Here is a 14,318-nt window from a genome sequence, read left to right on the forward strand (position 1 = left end):
CCTCCCCTATGTTTCTGCGATACTCCCACTTTCCCCTGACTCTCCTATGAATGCATGCATGACACGGAAAAGCGCAAATAGCCATTTGCAGCTCCTACGACAGGCAGTCTGTGCTTTTTCCTCAGTGCGGCCTGTTTGTACATACCTCGCAATGTCTTTATGGACACGTTGCGAATTTGTGAGATTTTCAAATGCATGCTTGGTGCCGCCCCTCGAGTTGGGCCATTACATTGTTCGTGGCCAGACCCTTAATCTTTCTAGATTACCAGGGTCTGGATTTTCCAGGCTAAATCTGTGGATCACTTGATATTAAAGGTTGTATCAGCGATTTCAGGCCCAAAAAAGGCCCATACATAAATTATCACATTCATCTAATCTTTCCTAACAATCCGCTAGCTGTCTGCCCCATAAGCAGGCCGTCAAAAAAACACGTCTCTGTAGGCAGCCTAGGCTCCGAGATCTGTACACAAAAACAATTGCTATCAACAAGGGTTGGCAACCCACTCAAAGGCAAAATAAAATGTTTCAACCAATAACCGACGAGATGCGCCTTTAGGAGAGTTTTAATTGCACGGGAGGGAGGGGCAGGGAGTAGTGAGCTAGTTCTCTGTTTTGTTTGAACATCAACAGAAGTGACGTATCCCCGCTATCGCTGATACAACCTTTAATGATAAAGGTGATGACATGTTTACATGTGCTGCAAGATGGGCAGCTCACATGTAGAATGAGAACAAAGATGACTGACTCTGGAGTTCTAACTGTAGACGAGGAAAAAGAGTTCATTGCTGATGATGGTCAGGATCAAGTTTTATTTGTTTGTATTTGCACGGCTCTCAAGGCTGAATGATGACATGACTTGAGAAAACTTTGGTGAATAGTACTACTGTATTTCCGTACCATCATTGTTGTGTTTATCGCCAAAAATAGCCCATCATGACAAGTCTATATTGTCCATCCCTAATCCTAACATATTTTATGATTTTTTACATTTAACAACATTTATATTATTTTCTTCTCTCAATCTTCCTGCAGATTTAAACATGACACATTACCTTTTATACTATTTTGCCTCTCTTGCAGACTTGCTGGCTGTAACCTAACAGAGAAGTCCTATGAGATTGTGGCCTCAGCTCTGCAGTCTGCAAACTCCCCCTTAAGAGAGCTGGACCTGAGTCAGAATGACCTGCAGGAGTCAGGAGAAAAACTGACCTCTGCTCTACAGAGTCCAAACTGCAAACTGAAGACACTGAGGTCAGTAACATTGTTGACTGTGTTGACAGACACACTGTGACTGACTCCATTTCCATGCACACCATAATCTGATTAATGTCCATATTCTGGTTATGGCAATATTCAGAATACGACGTTTCCATGTGCATCAGTAATGGGATATTCCTGTTTACATGTTAAATGGTATGTTCTGAATAAAGCAGCAACGTGCAGTAGAAGTAATATCTGCGACATGACTTGTGGCTGAGAAAACTGCTGAATAGTACTATTTTCATACCATCATTTATATGGTTTATATGTTTACCTGACTCAAAAAAATAGCCCATCATGACATATTGTGGTACAGTTTTAATCACCCATCTCTAGTCCTAACATATTTTATGATTTTATATAGACTTTGTGATTATACAAGTGATTAAATTAAATGACCTCATTCCTATCTGCCTTTTGCACTGTGTCTTTGTCACTCTATGCAGACTTGCTGGTTGTAAACTGACAGAGGAATCCTGTGAGGCTGTAGCCTCTGCTGTGCAGCACATGGTCTCCCTGACAGAACTGGACCTGAGTGACAATCACATGAACATCGCTGGAATTCATCTTTCGAGTGCACTGAAAGGTGGCATCAGCTGTAAGCTGCAGACATTGAGGTTTGTGTTTGACTTTCCTATTTTTCTCGTCAGGCTTTTAAACAGTGTGTTTGAGATGTGGTTTCAGTACCAGTATGTTCACCACACAACATTATTTCAGTGTATTTGAGATGTGGTTTCAGTACCAGTATGTTCACCACACAACATTATTTCAGTGTGTTTTCTGCCCAGCAGTAAATATGGGTTAGGTGGGGAGTGTGTTGAGCATCACTGTAGTCATGTCAGAGTCCAGTCTGATATCTGATATGGCTGAGTCAATGATAAATCATAACATATTGAAGTTTCAGTTTCATTTCATTAACTGTTTGTAGATGACTAATGAGGGGTATGATGTACACTGAAAACTTTCACCATCGGTGCCAAAGTTTAAAATACAACTGCAGTCACTGACAACAAGACTTCAAGTGTCTCATTAGGCCTTTTCACACAGAGATCCCGCTAAATTTGCGGGAAGAGGAGATGTCTTTTTGCCATCTTTTTGTGTCTGAAAACGAGGTGAAAATTTGCCGGCCTGCTGATCTGTTCACATGATGTAGCATTTTGGGGAGCCAGGAGGCAGGATCAGCTATAGCAAATTAAATTGTGACGTGCAACAGGGGGCGTGTAGCGTGATAGTCCTTAATAGGCCTTATTATGCGTGCTTGGGGCTTCAGATACAGCAGGTATGTGATTTCAAAAACCATGGCGGGAGAACCGACTGCACTTTGGTTAGCTTGCATTTGCTTTTCTGTTGCTTACAATGTTAGATTCTTGCGATAGATGTCTTCAGACAATAAAAAGTCATTTGGAAGGAAAATTGAAGAGAAGAGTTGCCCCCTGTGTTGGCCGTGATTCCTCTTTGAAAATCAGAGGTTCACAGGCTACTGTGGCCTTGGTCAGTGGCGCCGCCAGCCATAATCCTGTATGCACTGTGCGTACAATTTATTCATGAAATCATTCAATATTACAACAATAAAAGTAGCTTGTGTACTGTCTTAATTGAAACATGCTTCGTGCACAAATGATAGCCTAGGGCAAAGAGAATGGACATCTCAACATAAGGATAGAGGATGATGATTGGTGTAAACTTTGTCACATGACGTGATCAGCAGTTCTGGCGCTTAAAAACGCAATGTTCCATTCAGTCATAAATCATTCAAGCGTAGGGCTAGTGCTTGTCATGAGAAGAAAACAGCAGCTTAATTTGTAAGGTGTTTCACAGCAGGCCTAGGCACACTGTTAGCAGTCATGCCGAAGGCAGTGAGATTATTAGGCATTGCATCCTGTCACTCTGTTTAAAACATTGCAGTTTGGGTTGATAAGATTCAGTTAATGCGAGTATGGGTGTCTCAAAGTTTGGGACAACCAAACAGCAGTGTAGGCAAAGCAAATCCTAATTGTTAGGTTACCATAGCTGTCTTTTCTCTAGGCCTGGGCCTATCAATAATCACGACATAAGCACATTGGTTTCTGTTTTATTTTCTTTCTTGTTCGCGTGTTGGATAGTGAAGCGATAATGCATTTAAAGCACATCATGTGAGCCAGAGCCGATATGGCCAGATCTGCTGCTCTGTAAAGGTATTTCTGTCCCACCCAAATTTGCTGAACTACTTGCGAAGTAGCCTATTCATCACAGACATCACATGTATCACATGAAAGAGCTTTTTCTCAGCTTTTAAACGATGTTAGTGGTTAGTTGTTGTGGTAAACGGTTCGCGAGAAAAGTAACTTAATTAAGTAGCTTGATTAATTTAATCATATTTTCCGCACCCGTCTCCCTACCCATTCATCTTGGTGAAATACTTTGCGGACTTTCCGGCAACACATGACAAACCATATATCAGAATAAACAGCAGACCTTACCGAACACAAAGGTGTAAAGCATTCCCCTGTACAGTTAGCCATTCCAGAGTAATCCGGTTTTAAATTTGCAGCAATGTCTTTATGCATGTCTCCAACTTTGGGGTTCACAATGTGTTTAAATAGTTCAATAGGCCTACATGATTTTATAACAGGCCAAATACAAAATAAATGTTACAAATATCGCCTAGATATCTGTAAGCATTACAATCAGAGGATATACATATAGGGCAGACAGACGCTCATGAGTTCATGCTTTGCTTTATTGCTGGATTTTAGGATAACCTATTATGGCAACCGATTGCATTCCGAGCTACAGTCAACTCTAGCAGGCATTGAATGACTGGAGACTTTGTGAATTTAAAGATTGAAATAATGTTCTGTCTCTGTTATTGCTGCTTTTGATCAGTTAGATTTATTTGCAATCTCCTGTGGTGGGCTGGACATAGCATCAAAATGCCCGCCCAGATTCCCCTTTCCGCCTTGACCCATTCACACTGGTGCTGGAACGAAAAGACTCGGCAAAATGTCTAGGGGGCTTGGTAGTAAATTTGGCGAGACCCTTTGTCCCGCCGTTCCGCCTCGGTCTATGTGAAAGGGACGGTAATTCCGCGATTCTGGTACATAAAATCGCGGCGATTTTGGCAGTGTGAAAAGGCCTATTGTCCTTATAATAAATTCATTGTGTAGCCATTTTAAACACTCAAGTTGGTGAAGCCACCAACATTCCATAATGGTAGAATTTAATTCTGATACAACATGCTTTATTTTATTCAAACCACCATCACTTAAACTCTTCATAAAGAACATTTTAAATGCCAGAGTGGAGCCCTAACGTTCTGATACTTTTCTCTCTCTCTCTCTGCCTCCTTTACAGACATGCTCGTGGAGAACTGAGAAAATGTAAGTCTTGATCTACTGTTAAGTGTTGTACTGATCTACTAATGATGTTGAAGTGTTCTTTATTAAGCAGCTACTGTATGTCACTGTGGCGTAGGCCACTACTCTATGTAAAAGGCCTTTAGAGCATGTGTGGGCGTCTGTGGTGTCCTGCAGAAACACACTGAATCATAGTGACAGAGAGAGAACAGAGACAGATTGACATGTTGGCATGTTCCAGTAGCCAGACATCAGAGGGATGGCAGACAAAGAAGGAAGGAGAACTAGTACGGCATGACACATGAGAGGCCCCTGAGAACAGAGACAGATTAACATGTGGAGAGTCTCAAGTTAGAGTGGAAAAGAATAGAATGAGAGGATATAAAAAACAAGCAAAGTTTAAATTACTGGATTATTAATGGGTTATTATTTCAATGAAAAATATAACTGTAAATGACTATTTTTTTTTATAATGGTGGAGAGCAGTTTAAGACACAGAACAGAGACGAGTTAGACAGATTGACATGTTGGCATGTTACAGTAGCCAGACATCAGAGACATGGCAGAGACAGGAGGAAGGAGAACTTGTACAACATGACACATGAGAGGCCCCTGGCAGCCTATAGGCTTGTAGCAGCATAACTAAGGGATGACCTCAGGGTCCTGGAGTCATGCAGGCCATGGAGTGATGGCAGATCACAGCCAATCATCCTCTCAATACAACAAATGATACGCTGCAGTCTGCTCTTATCGTTGGCAGTGGATGCAGCGCACCAGGTAGTGATAGAGCAGGTTAGGATGGACTTAATGATGGCAGTGTAAAAGTGCACCATCATGTACTTTGGCAGGTTGAACATCCTCTGCTGAGCCTTTTTTGTTCCAGAGCTCATGTTCAGCTCCCATTTCAGGTCCTGGGTGATTCTGGTGCCCAGGAAACAGAAGGACTCCACTGTGCTAACTGAGGAGCCAGACAGGGTGATGGGGGCAGGTGAGGCTGGGCTCTTCCTTAAGTCCACAAGGGAGAAGAGTAGAGGGGACAGAACACAGCCTTGTGGGGAACCACTGCTGATGGTTAGCGGGTTGGAGGTGGGCTTTCCCAGCTTCTCCTGCTGCTTCCTGTCAGACAGGAAGTCTGTGATCCATCTGCAAGTGGAGTCAGGCACACTCAGCTGGGACAGCTTGTCCTGTAGCAGGGCCTGGATGATGCTGTTGAATACAGAGGTGAAGTCTGTCAGTCTGTTTGTGATTGACAATCTGTGTCTGGTGCCCAACATGAAAATACCTTTCTTCATTGTTTGGCAGTCTTTACCTGTTTACCACTACAAGGTAGCGATGTCCAGTTAGACTCTTAGATGCTGGGCTATCATGGCTAATAAACTATCCTGTGGGTTTCCTGCTCCGCTGTGCTACCTGCAGAGCTTCATGCTAATGAATGCAAAGTCCTCTCATCATCAAGTCTTCTCCCAGTTCATACAGCTGAAGAGCCTGACTCTGAATACGGTTTCCCTTTTGCTCCAACAATTTAGTCCTGTCCCATGTTGTCATAGCCATATAACTCTGATAAAGTTTCTGATGTCTGGTAACCTTTGACCTGATCTCAGTCATAAGAATCACACATGCCAATCACCTGTAATGGCAGATGGCAAGTTGAACCAGTCAGTGTCTGTTAAAATCACTCAGACATGAGTGTAATTAGGCATGACAGTTTGTTGGACACCTGTTTTAGTAAACTGGGGTTATGAGTTGTGTAGAACAATGAGAGAGCCACGTTTGTTTTGTTAATGTGTGTGTGTGTGCGTGCATGTGCGTGTGTGTCCGTGCGTGCTTTTATGACTGTGTTTGTTTGTGTGTCAGTCTGTTTGTGTGGGTTTCAAGTTTTATTGTCGCATATACTTTGCCATACTGCAAGATTCTTCTGCCACAGTTGCAGTAGTGCAAGGATGAAAGGGGTAAATAAACACAGGGGAGCAGTAGAGGATAAAAGGGGTAAATAAACACAGGGGGGCAGTAGGGGGCAATAAATAAGGGCAGTTGGAGCAGGAGAGACAACTCTATATGGGACAATACAAGACTGTACAGTACCACACATAGCCATACTATCCATACATGCACACATTATACAGCCATACGTATCAAGTCAAGAGAACTTTATTTCTCCCGTTAGGGAACTTCATTTGTGGTAAAGTACAAGCATACAAACACACATTCCACACAAAAATAATTAAATAACTATCTAACATGATAAGTAAGTTAAAAGTTTAGTTACTGTGCGTGGGGAGGTGTCATTGTTGTCCAGGTGTTACTGGATTCATTTCAAAGGGAAACAAGGCAAGAGTCCAACGATTTCACAGAAATGCAAATGTCCAAAAGGCAAACACAAAAGTCAACTTAACTTGTGGGCTTCTTCTCTGCAAGATTCAAGAGGCAAGGAGCTGAAGTCTGTGTAGCTAGGAAGCCAGACAATGAGTGAACAAACAAAGGGGTTTACATAGTGCTGGCAATTAGGACAAACTAGGGACAACGAGGGCAGGTGTGGCCTGTTAGTAGACAGGGGCGAGTGAGCGGGAAGCAGTGTTTTCAGTAGAGTCAAGAGTGGGTGTGGTTGATGGAGAGCTTGGTGTGGCTGTGACAATACTCCTCTACTCGTTCAATAGTTTGCCCATCTATTTGAAGAGCAGGGGGCTGGTGATGGAGCGTCTGAAGTTTATGACCATCTCCTTGGTTTTGGTGATGTCACAAGGATTAAAGTTCTCCGTCATAGGACGGATTTCCGTCAATTTGATTTTAGAAATGTCATATTTGAGATCGATCCAGATCCGATGAGAAAAAAAATATGAGGGGGGGGGGGGCTTATCACCTTTGCTTTTCCAAAGAACACATATGGAGGACTATAACGGTCTAAAAGTTGGATTATAGTGACACATTAGAGACAGCTGATGAGGTTGGCCAATCCGTTTTAACTTTTTTGGATATGATATTGTGAGCTCTATGTGCGAATTCGGAGAAGAAGCGTAGGCTGTGTTCTTTCCGTGCATCAATGTAGACAATTTCTTACTATCGCAAACTCTTGTCAGGGGAGGTTATTCATTTTGGGTGTCACCTATGACTTGAACAGATAGCCTTCTATGCCACCCGATGTAGGCTACTATTATTGTTACAGTTTTTAATCAATGCAACTAACATTATGTGTAAAGCGACGCAATATAAACCGTAGCCTATGCAATTTATTATCTCGTATTTTGTCAACCTTATACAATCTGTTGCTGAAGACAAAAGCACCATCTCCAGATTGTCGTTATCAAATTCGCAGACCTCCTGCATGAGCACACACAGTATTGCTGCTCATTGGAAAACTGAGTTGTCTGTAAAACTCAAAATTACCATGTTTTCATTAAATGCGGATGAGGCAACAAATGGAAATATGAACAATATCTAGAATGTTCTGATTCGTTACTTTGATGAGGAAATGGGAAGTCTTACAAACTTGATTTTATAGATTTTACTTGGTGTAGAATTGCATATTAACAAGAAAAAAATCTCCCCTTTAAACACTTTTGGCCTGAAGTAATTAAATAAGAGTGTGTTAAAGCCTTTCTACAATATTGCTGCAGTAGAAAAGAACAGCAATGGCTAATCAGCAATGGTCAGGGATGGTACTAAAATATATTTTTGTTATCAGGAAAACTCAAATCTCAATCAAGAACACTCTCAATTCGCCTTATTCACATGGTGGCCATTGGCGGCTAAAACGAGGCTACAGGGTACACAAACCATAGGATTGTTATGTTCTATGCATTCACCTGTAGGTGGCATTAATTTTATAGTAAGTGTACCCTGTAGCCTCGCTTTGGTTTAAACAATGGCGCCCGTGTGAATATAAGGCTAATACTCCCTTTACTTTGCTGTTTGCATCTTTTTTGTACATTAAAAACCAATAGGTCGCGACCGCAAAAGGGTTGCTATCTCTATAGGTAGATATGTATGACTTATGGCCTGAAAAAAGTTCAGTCAAACGATTTTTTTTTTCACTTTAATCCCTGTGATGTTCAAATCCAGATGGTTCTCCTTACACCAGAGTGTGAAGTTGTCCACTGCAGACTGCAGGAGCTGCCCTGAGTTGGAGGTGTCTACAATGATTGTATCATCTGAATACTTCAGATATATCATGTCTGGGTTCATACTCCTACAGTCATTGGTGTATAGTGTGAACAGGACCGGGGAAACGATAGAGCCTTGGGGGCCTCCCGTCGAGATGGTTCGGACCGAGCTGCAGTGGCCATTGAATCTCACCCGTTGCTGCCCATCTGTGAGGAAGAAGAGGACCCATAGAGTCAGGTGTGGGTTGACACTCAATTTCTGCAGAGGTGAGGCTGAACAGTATTAAATGCACTTGAAAAGTCAATGAACACCAGCCTGGCAAGGCTCCCTGGTTTCTCCAGGTGCATATGGGTGTTGTGCAGCAGAGTCAGAACAGCATCATCAACTCCTCTGTCCTTCCTATAGGCAAATTGAAGTGGGTCGGAGGACGCACTCACTTCAGCCTGCAGTTTAGTGAGAATGAGCCTTTCAAAGCTCTTCATCACTACTGATGTTAACGCCACTGGGTGGAAGTCATTATTGCAGGTGGGATTGGGTACAGGGATTGCCATTTTTGGGTACGGGGCAGATGATGGAAGACTTCCAGAGGGCAGGGACAGAATGCTGTGCTAATGAGCGATTGAAAAACTCGCAGAAAACCCCTGAGATTTGTCTAGAGGTCTTCAGGAGGCGGCCTGATATGTTATCAGGCCCAGGTGCCTTACTGGGATCCACTCTTTGGAAGACTTTCTCCACCTCCTCCCTCCTAATTACAACTGCTTCTGTTGATAGTGCCTCATTTGAGAGCCCTGTTATAAGCACCTACCTCTCTGCGGAAAAATCTCTCTGCTCAAATCTGCAGTAGAAGTTGTTAATATCCTCAGCAAAGTCAGTTGGGCTTTGTGTTGTAGGACAGTGTGCATAGCAGTTGGTGTGGAGGCCTACTAATGTCTTAACATCCTTCCATGCTTCCCTGGCATTACCATTCTGAAAGAGCTTCTCCACCTTTTCCTTATACACTCTTTTAGCTGTCTTCATTTGTTTATTGAGTTTGGCCTGGATCAGCTTAAGTTCTATTTTGTTTCCTGATTTAAAGACATTTTTTCTCATTGATTGTTGCTTTGAGTTCTGTAGTTATCCAAGGTTTATTGTTGGAGAATATGTTGACTGTCTTTGAGGATATAATGTTACCCTCACAGAATTTAATATATTCTGTTACTACGTCTGTGGCATCCTCAAAACTAGCATCCTGGGTGAGAGCCTGCCAGTCAGTAGACTCAAAACAGTCCTGCAGAGCTTCTGCACAAGAGTTGTGCCATTGCTTCACTGTTCTCTTGAATACCCCCTCCTGTTGCAACTGGGTTTTATATGCAGGCATAAGGTGTAATGTGTTTTGGTCAGCAGTGCTTAGAGGGCTTTTTTCCCCTCGCTGTGTGTGCGTTTTTCACGTGACCATAACAGAGATCAAGAGTGTTTTTGCACCTGGTGGCACATTTCACATACTGCTGGAATGTAGGCAGTGATTTATTTAATCTGCAGGAATTGAAGTCCCCCATAATAAATAGTGGTGATTGTGAATCTGGATTGTCTGTTTCAATGCGCTGAGCGCAGTTTGAAATTGTCTCTGCTGCGCGAGTGACGTTGCCTGTGGGCAGGACATAAACAACTATCAGTGTCACTTGGCCAAACTCGCGGGGAAGGTATTTTGGTCTAAAGGACACACATATTAGTTCTACATCTGGTGTGCAGCATGTTTCTCTTATGTTAGCCAATCTACTCCATGCTTTGTTTACGCATACACACAGACCAGCCCCCGCATCTTTTCCCACTACTGGCGCCGTCTCGATCCAATCGGAGTGGCACTCCAAAGTTATCCAGGAAGAGTTCAGCGTCAGGTATGGTGTGATCAAGCTAGGTCTCGGTGATGCAGATCAGGCTGGCCTCTCTATATGCCCACTGAAGTCTGCAATATGCTTGTAGCTCGTCGAGTTTATTGCTCAACGAACGAACATTGGCCAGCAATATAGAGGGGAGAGGAGGGCACACACCTTTACCGGCCAGTCTCTTGAGTCTCTGCCTCACTCCTCCTTTCCTTCCCCACTTCCTGGTTGGTTTCCTTTGCTGATTGTTCCTCTGGTTATCTGGTGTCCCTGGATCGGGTAGAGGTTCAGTCTGGTGTGTTGGAGTACTCCCTTGAATACTGGATGATTCCGCTACTGTCCAGCGCCCACGGTGTAGTCGCGCCCAAGCGAGATTCCCACAGTAGGTAGAGTATACAATAGAGTATTAGGTACGCGCTGCAGCCTTGCATCTTTACCCAGCGAGTACTATTAATCCAGTAGTAATTTAGCGATCTGATTTCAGTCAGATCACGTTGCTCGGTGTTTGAATGCCGACACAGTAGACAAACATACTACACACACACACAGCAGCCAAAACCACCTGTCACCATTACAGCACCAAATAGCAATATACATACATATGTGTGCATGTGTGTGTGTGTTTTTGTACAACCTGGAAAATCATTGTGTGGTGGTCAATGTTGATATTGTGGTGGGCCGCCACAAATAAGTCAATGTATGGGAAACACTGGTGCGTGCGTGTGTGTTTTTTGTCTGTTTTTGTTCCTGCTCACTGCTTTCTCTATTTCTCTGTGTGTGTGTGTGTGTGTGTGTGTGTGTGTGTGTGTGTGCTGGTAGCGTTTACCAGAGGGAAGTAGAGAGAAGAGGGAGTGAGCTGGGTGGCTGGCATCTTTGATGATGGACTCAGCCCTCCTCTGACAGTGTGTGGAGGCTAATCAGACCCAGGTCTCTGATCTTTAACACCAGTTTTGATGGCACAACAGTGTTAAAGGCAGCGCTGTAGTCAATGAACAGCAGCCTGACATAGGTGTAATTCTTGTCCAGGTGAGCTAGGGCAGTATGCAAGGCGATGGGGATGGCTTCATCCACGGATCTGTTGTGCTTGTATGTAAACTGATGTTGGTCCAGGAAAGCAGGGAGGTGTGTGTTGATGTAGGCTGTAACCAGTCTCTTCAGGCACTTCATCACCACGGAGATTAGGGCGATGGGCCGGTAGTCATTCAGGCAAGAAACAGTACTTTTCTTGGGCACTGGCACAATCGTTGTCTTTTTGAAACACAAAGGCACTGTGCACCAGGACAGGGACAATTTAAAGATGTCAGTGTAGACTTGTGACAGCTGAGTACTGCACATCTTGAGGACACAAGACGGGATGCCATCAGGGCCAGCAGCTTTGAGAGTTTTAACCCTTTTAAACATGTTGCTCACCTCAGCTTCTTTGTGTGTGTGTGTGTGTGTGTGTGTGTGTTGCTCACTGTGTTTGCTGCTTACTCTGTTTCTGTGTGTGTGTGTGTGTGTGTGTGTGTGTGTGTGTGTGTGTTTGTTTGTCTGTGCAGTGCTGTGTGTGTGTGTGTGTGTGTGTGTGTGTGTGTGTGTTTTATGAGCGTGTGTGTGTGTGTGTGTGTGTGTGTGTGTGTGTGTTTCTCTGTGCAGTGCTGTTTGAGTGTGTGTGTGCGTGTGTGTGTTTTTGTGTCTGGTGTGCATATGTGTGTGTGTGTGTGTTTGTCTGTGCAGTGCTGTGTGAGTGTGCTGTGAATGTGTGTGTGTGTGTTTATCTGCCTGTGCAGTGTTCTCTGTGTGTGTGTGTGTGTGTGTGTGTGTGTGTGTGTGTGTGTGTGTGTGTGCAATGATAGTGTGCAATGATAGATAGATAGATATATAGATAGATAGATAGATAGATACTTTATTGATCCCCAAGGGTAAATTCAAGTGTGTGTGTGTGTGTGTGTGTGTGTGTGTTTGTTTGTCTGTGCAGTGCTGTGTGAGTGTTTGTGTGTGGAGTTTATGTGTGTGTGTGTGTGTGTGTGTGTGTCCATGTGTCTGCCCTGCATCATCCCTCCCTTTATTTTCCCCCCTATCGTTACATTTTTTGTACATGTCTGTGTGTGTGTGTGTGTGTGTGTGTGTGTGTGTGTGTGTGTGTGTGTTATTAACATGTCCTTTCTTACCCCATGTTCTGATGAGGATGTTCTCTCCTCTCTCCTCTCCTCTTGTGTGCAGATGCATGTGAGCTCACACTGGACCCAAACACAGCATGCAGATTTCTCTCTCTCTCTGAGGGAAACAAAAAGGTGACACGTGTGAGTAAGGAGCAGCCGTATCCTGACCACCCAGAGAGATTTGACTCCCCTACTGGCCTCAGGTGCTGTGTAGAGAGGGTCAGTCTGGACGCTGCTACTGGGAGGCTGAGTGGAGTGATGGTGTGGTTAATATAGCAGTGGCCTATAAAAGCGTGCAGAGGAAAGAGAAGAAAGACGAATGGGGGTTTGGACTTAATGAAAAGGAAGGCAGCGGGTTTGGACGTAATGCCAAGTCCTGGAGACTGTTGTGCTCTAGTAACAGTTACTATGCCCTGCACAATGATAAGGAGACTGCCATACCTGCCCCCTCCTCCAGCAGAGTAGGAGTGTACCTGGACTGGCCAGCAGGCACTCTGTCCTTCTACAGCGTCTCCTCTAACACACTCACCCACCTGCACACGTTCCACTCCACATTCACCAAGCCCCTCTATCCTGGTTTTGGGGTTGGGTATGACTCCTCAGTGGTCCTGCGCCAGATCACATGACCTTCTAATCCTGGAGGAGAAGAGTGCCACACACTCCTGTTTTCACACTTTTGTGTGTGTGTGTGTGTGTGTGTGTTCTTCCTCCTGCTTGCTCTCTGTTGCATTGTTCCCCCTGTGTTTGCAGCTCCCTCTGTTTCTCTTTCTTTTATCTTTCCATTATTGTGTGTGTGTGTGTGTGTGATATTCTCTCTCTCTCTCTCTCTGTCTTTGTGTGTGTGAGTGTGTATGTTAGTCTATATGTATGATTCTCTCTCTCTCTCTGTATGTTTGTGTGTGTGTGTGTGTGTGTATGATTTTCTCTGTGTGTTCTCTTGCCTTCTCTTTGTTGCATTTTCATCTTTGCTAGGATTCTCTTTCTGTGTGTGTGTGTGTGTGTGTGTGTGTGTTTTAGTGTGTGGATGTGTGGGTTCCCGTGTGTGTGTGTGTGTGTTTAGAATGTGTTTGTTTGTGTGTGTGTGTGTGTGTGTTTAGAATGTGTGGGTGTGTTTAGTGTGTGGGTGTGTGTGTGTGTGTGGATGTGTGGGTTCCTGTGTGTGTGTGTGTGTGTGTGTGTGTGTTTTTTGTGAGTGTTTGTGTGTGTGTGTGCTTAGTGTGTGTGTGTGTGTGTGTTTTTGTGAGTGTGTGTGTGTGTTTCGAGTGTGTGTTTTGTGTGTGTGTGTGTGTGTGTGTTTTTGAGTGTGTGTGTGTGTGTGTTTTGAGTGTGTGTGTGTGTTTGTCAGTGTGTGTGTGTGTGTGTGTTTTTTGAGTGTGTGTGTGTGTGTGTGTGTGTGTGTGTGTGTGTGTGTGTGTGTGTGTGTGTGTGTGTGTGTGTGTGTGAGTGTATGTATGTGTTCCTTCCCTTCCTTCTGTGTGATCAATTTCTATTCAAGTATCCACCAGTGGTTGTCAAACTTTTCACAATGAGTACCATCTCAGAAAACAATTGCCTCTCCAAGTACCACCATTATGAATGGCATTAAAATACAATTCACATATTGTATTTTATTGGTAATTTCACAT

At 43.7% G+C, this 14,318-nt stretch overlaps 1 protein-coding gene across 1 annotated transcript; it reads left to right on the forward strand.

Moving 5' to 3' along the window:
- Window positions 1-1,080: 1,080 nt before the first annotated feature.
- Window positions 1,081-13,788, forward strand: LOC125298644 (stonustoxin subunit beta-like; the record flags this gene model as incomplete). The annotated part of the gene is given in 5 exon segments (XM_048249479.1): window positions 1,081-1,251; window positions 1,707-1,877; window positions 4,594-4,619; window positions 12,755-12,885; window positions 12,888-13,788. Coding segments are annotated over 5 exon segments (931 nt in total), but the record flags the coding sequence as incomplete, so codon positions are not given.
- Between the last annotated feature and the right edge of the window lie 530 nt (window positions 13,789-14,318).

The sequence above is a fragment of the Alosa alosa genome, chromosome 7, assembly GCF_017589495.1.
Source record: "Alosa alosa isolate M-15738 ecotype Scorff River chromosome 7, AALO_Geno_1.1, whole genome shotgun sequence".
Taxonomy (NCBI): Eukaryota; Metazoa; Chordata; class Actinopteri; order Clupeiformes; family Clupeidae; genus Alosa; species Alosa alosa.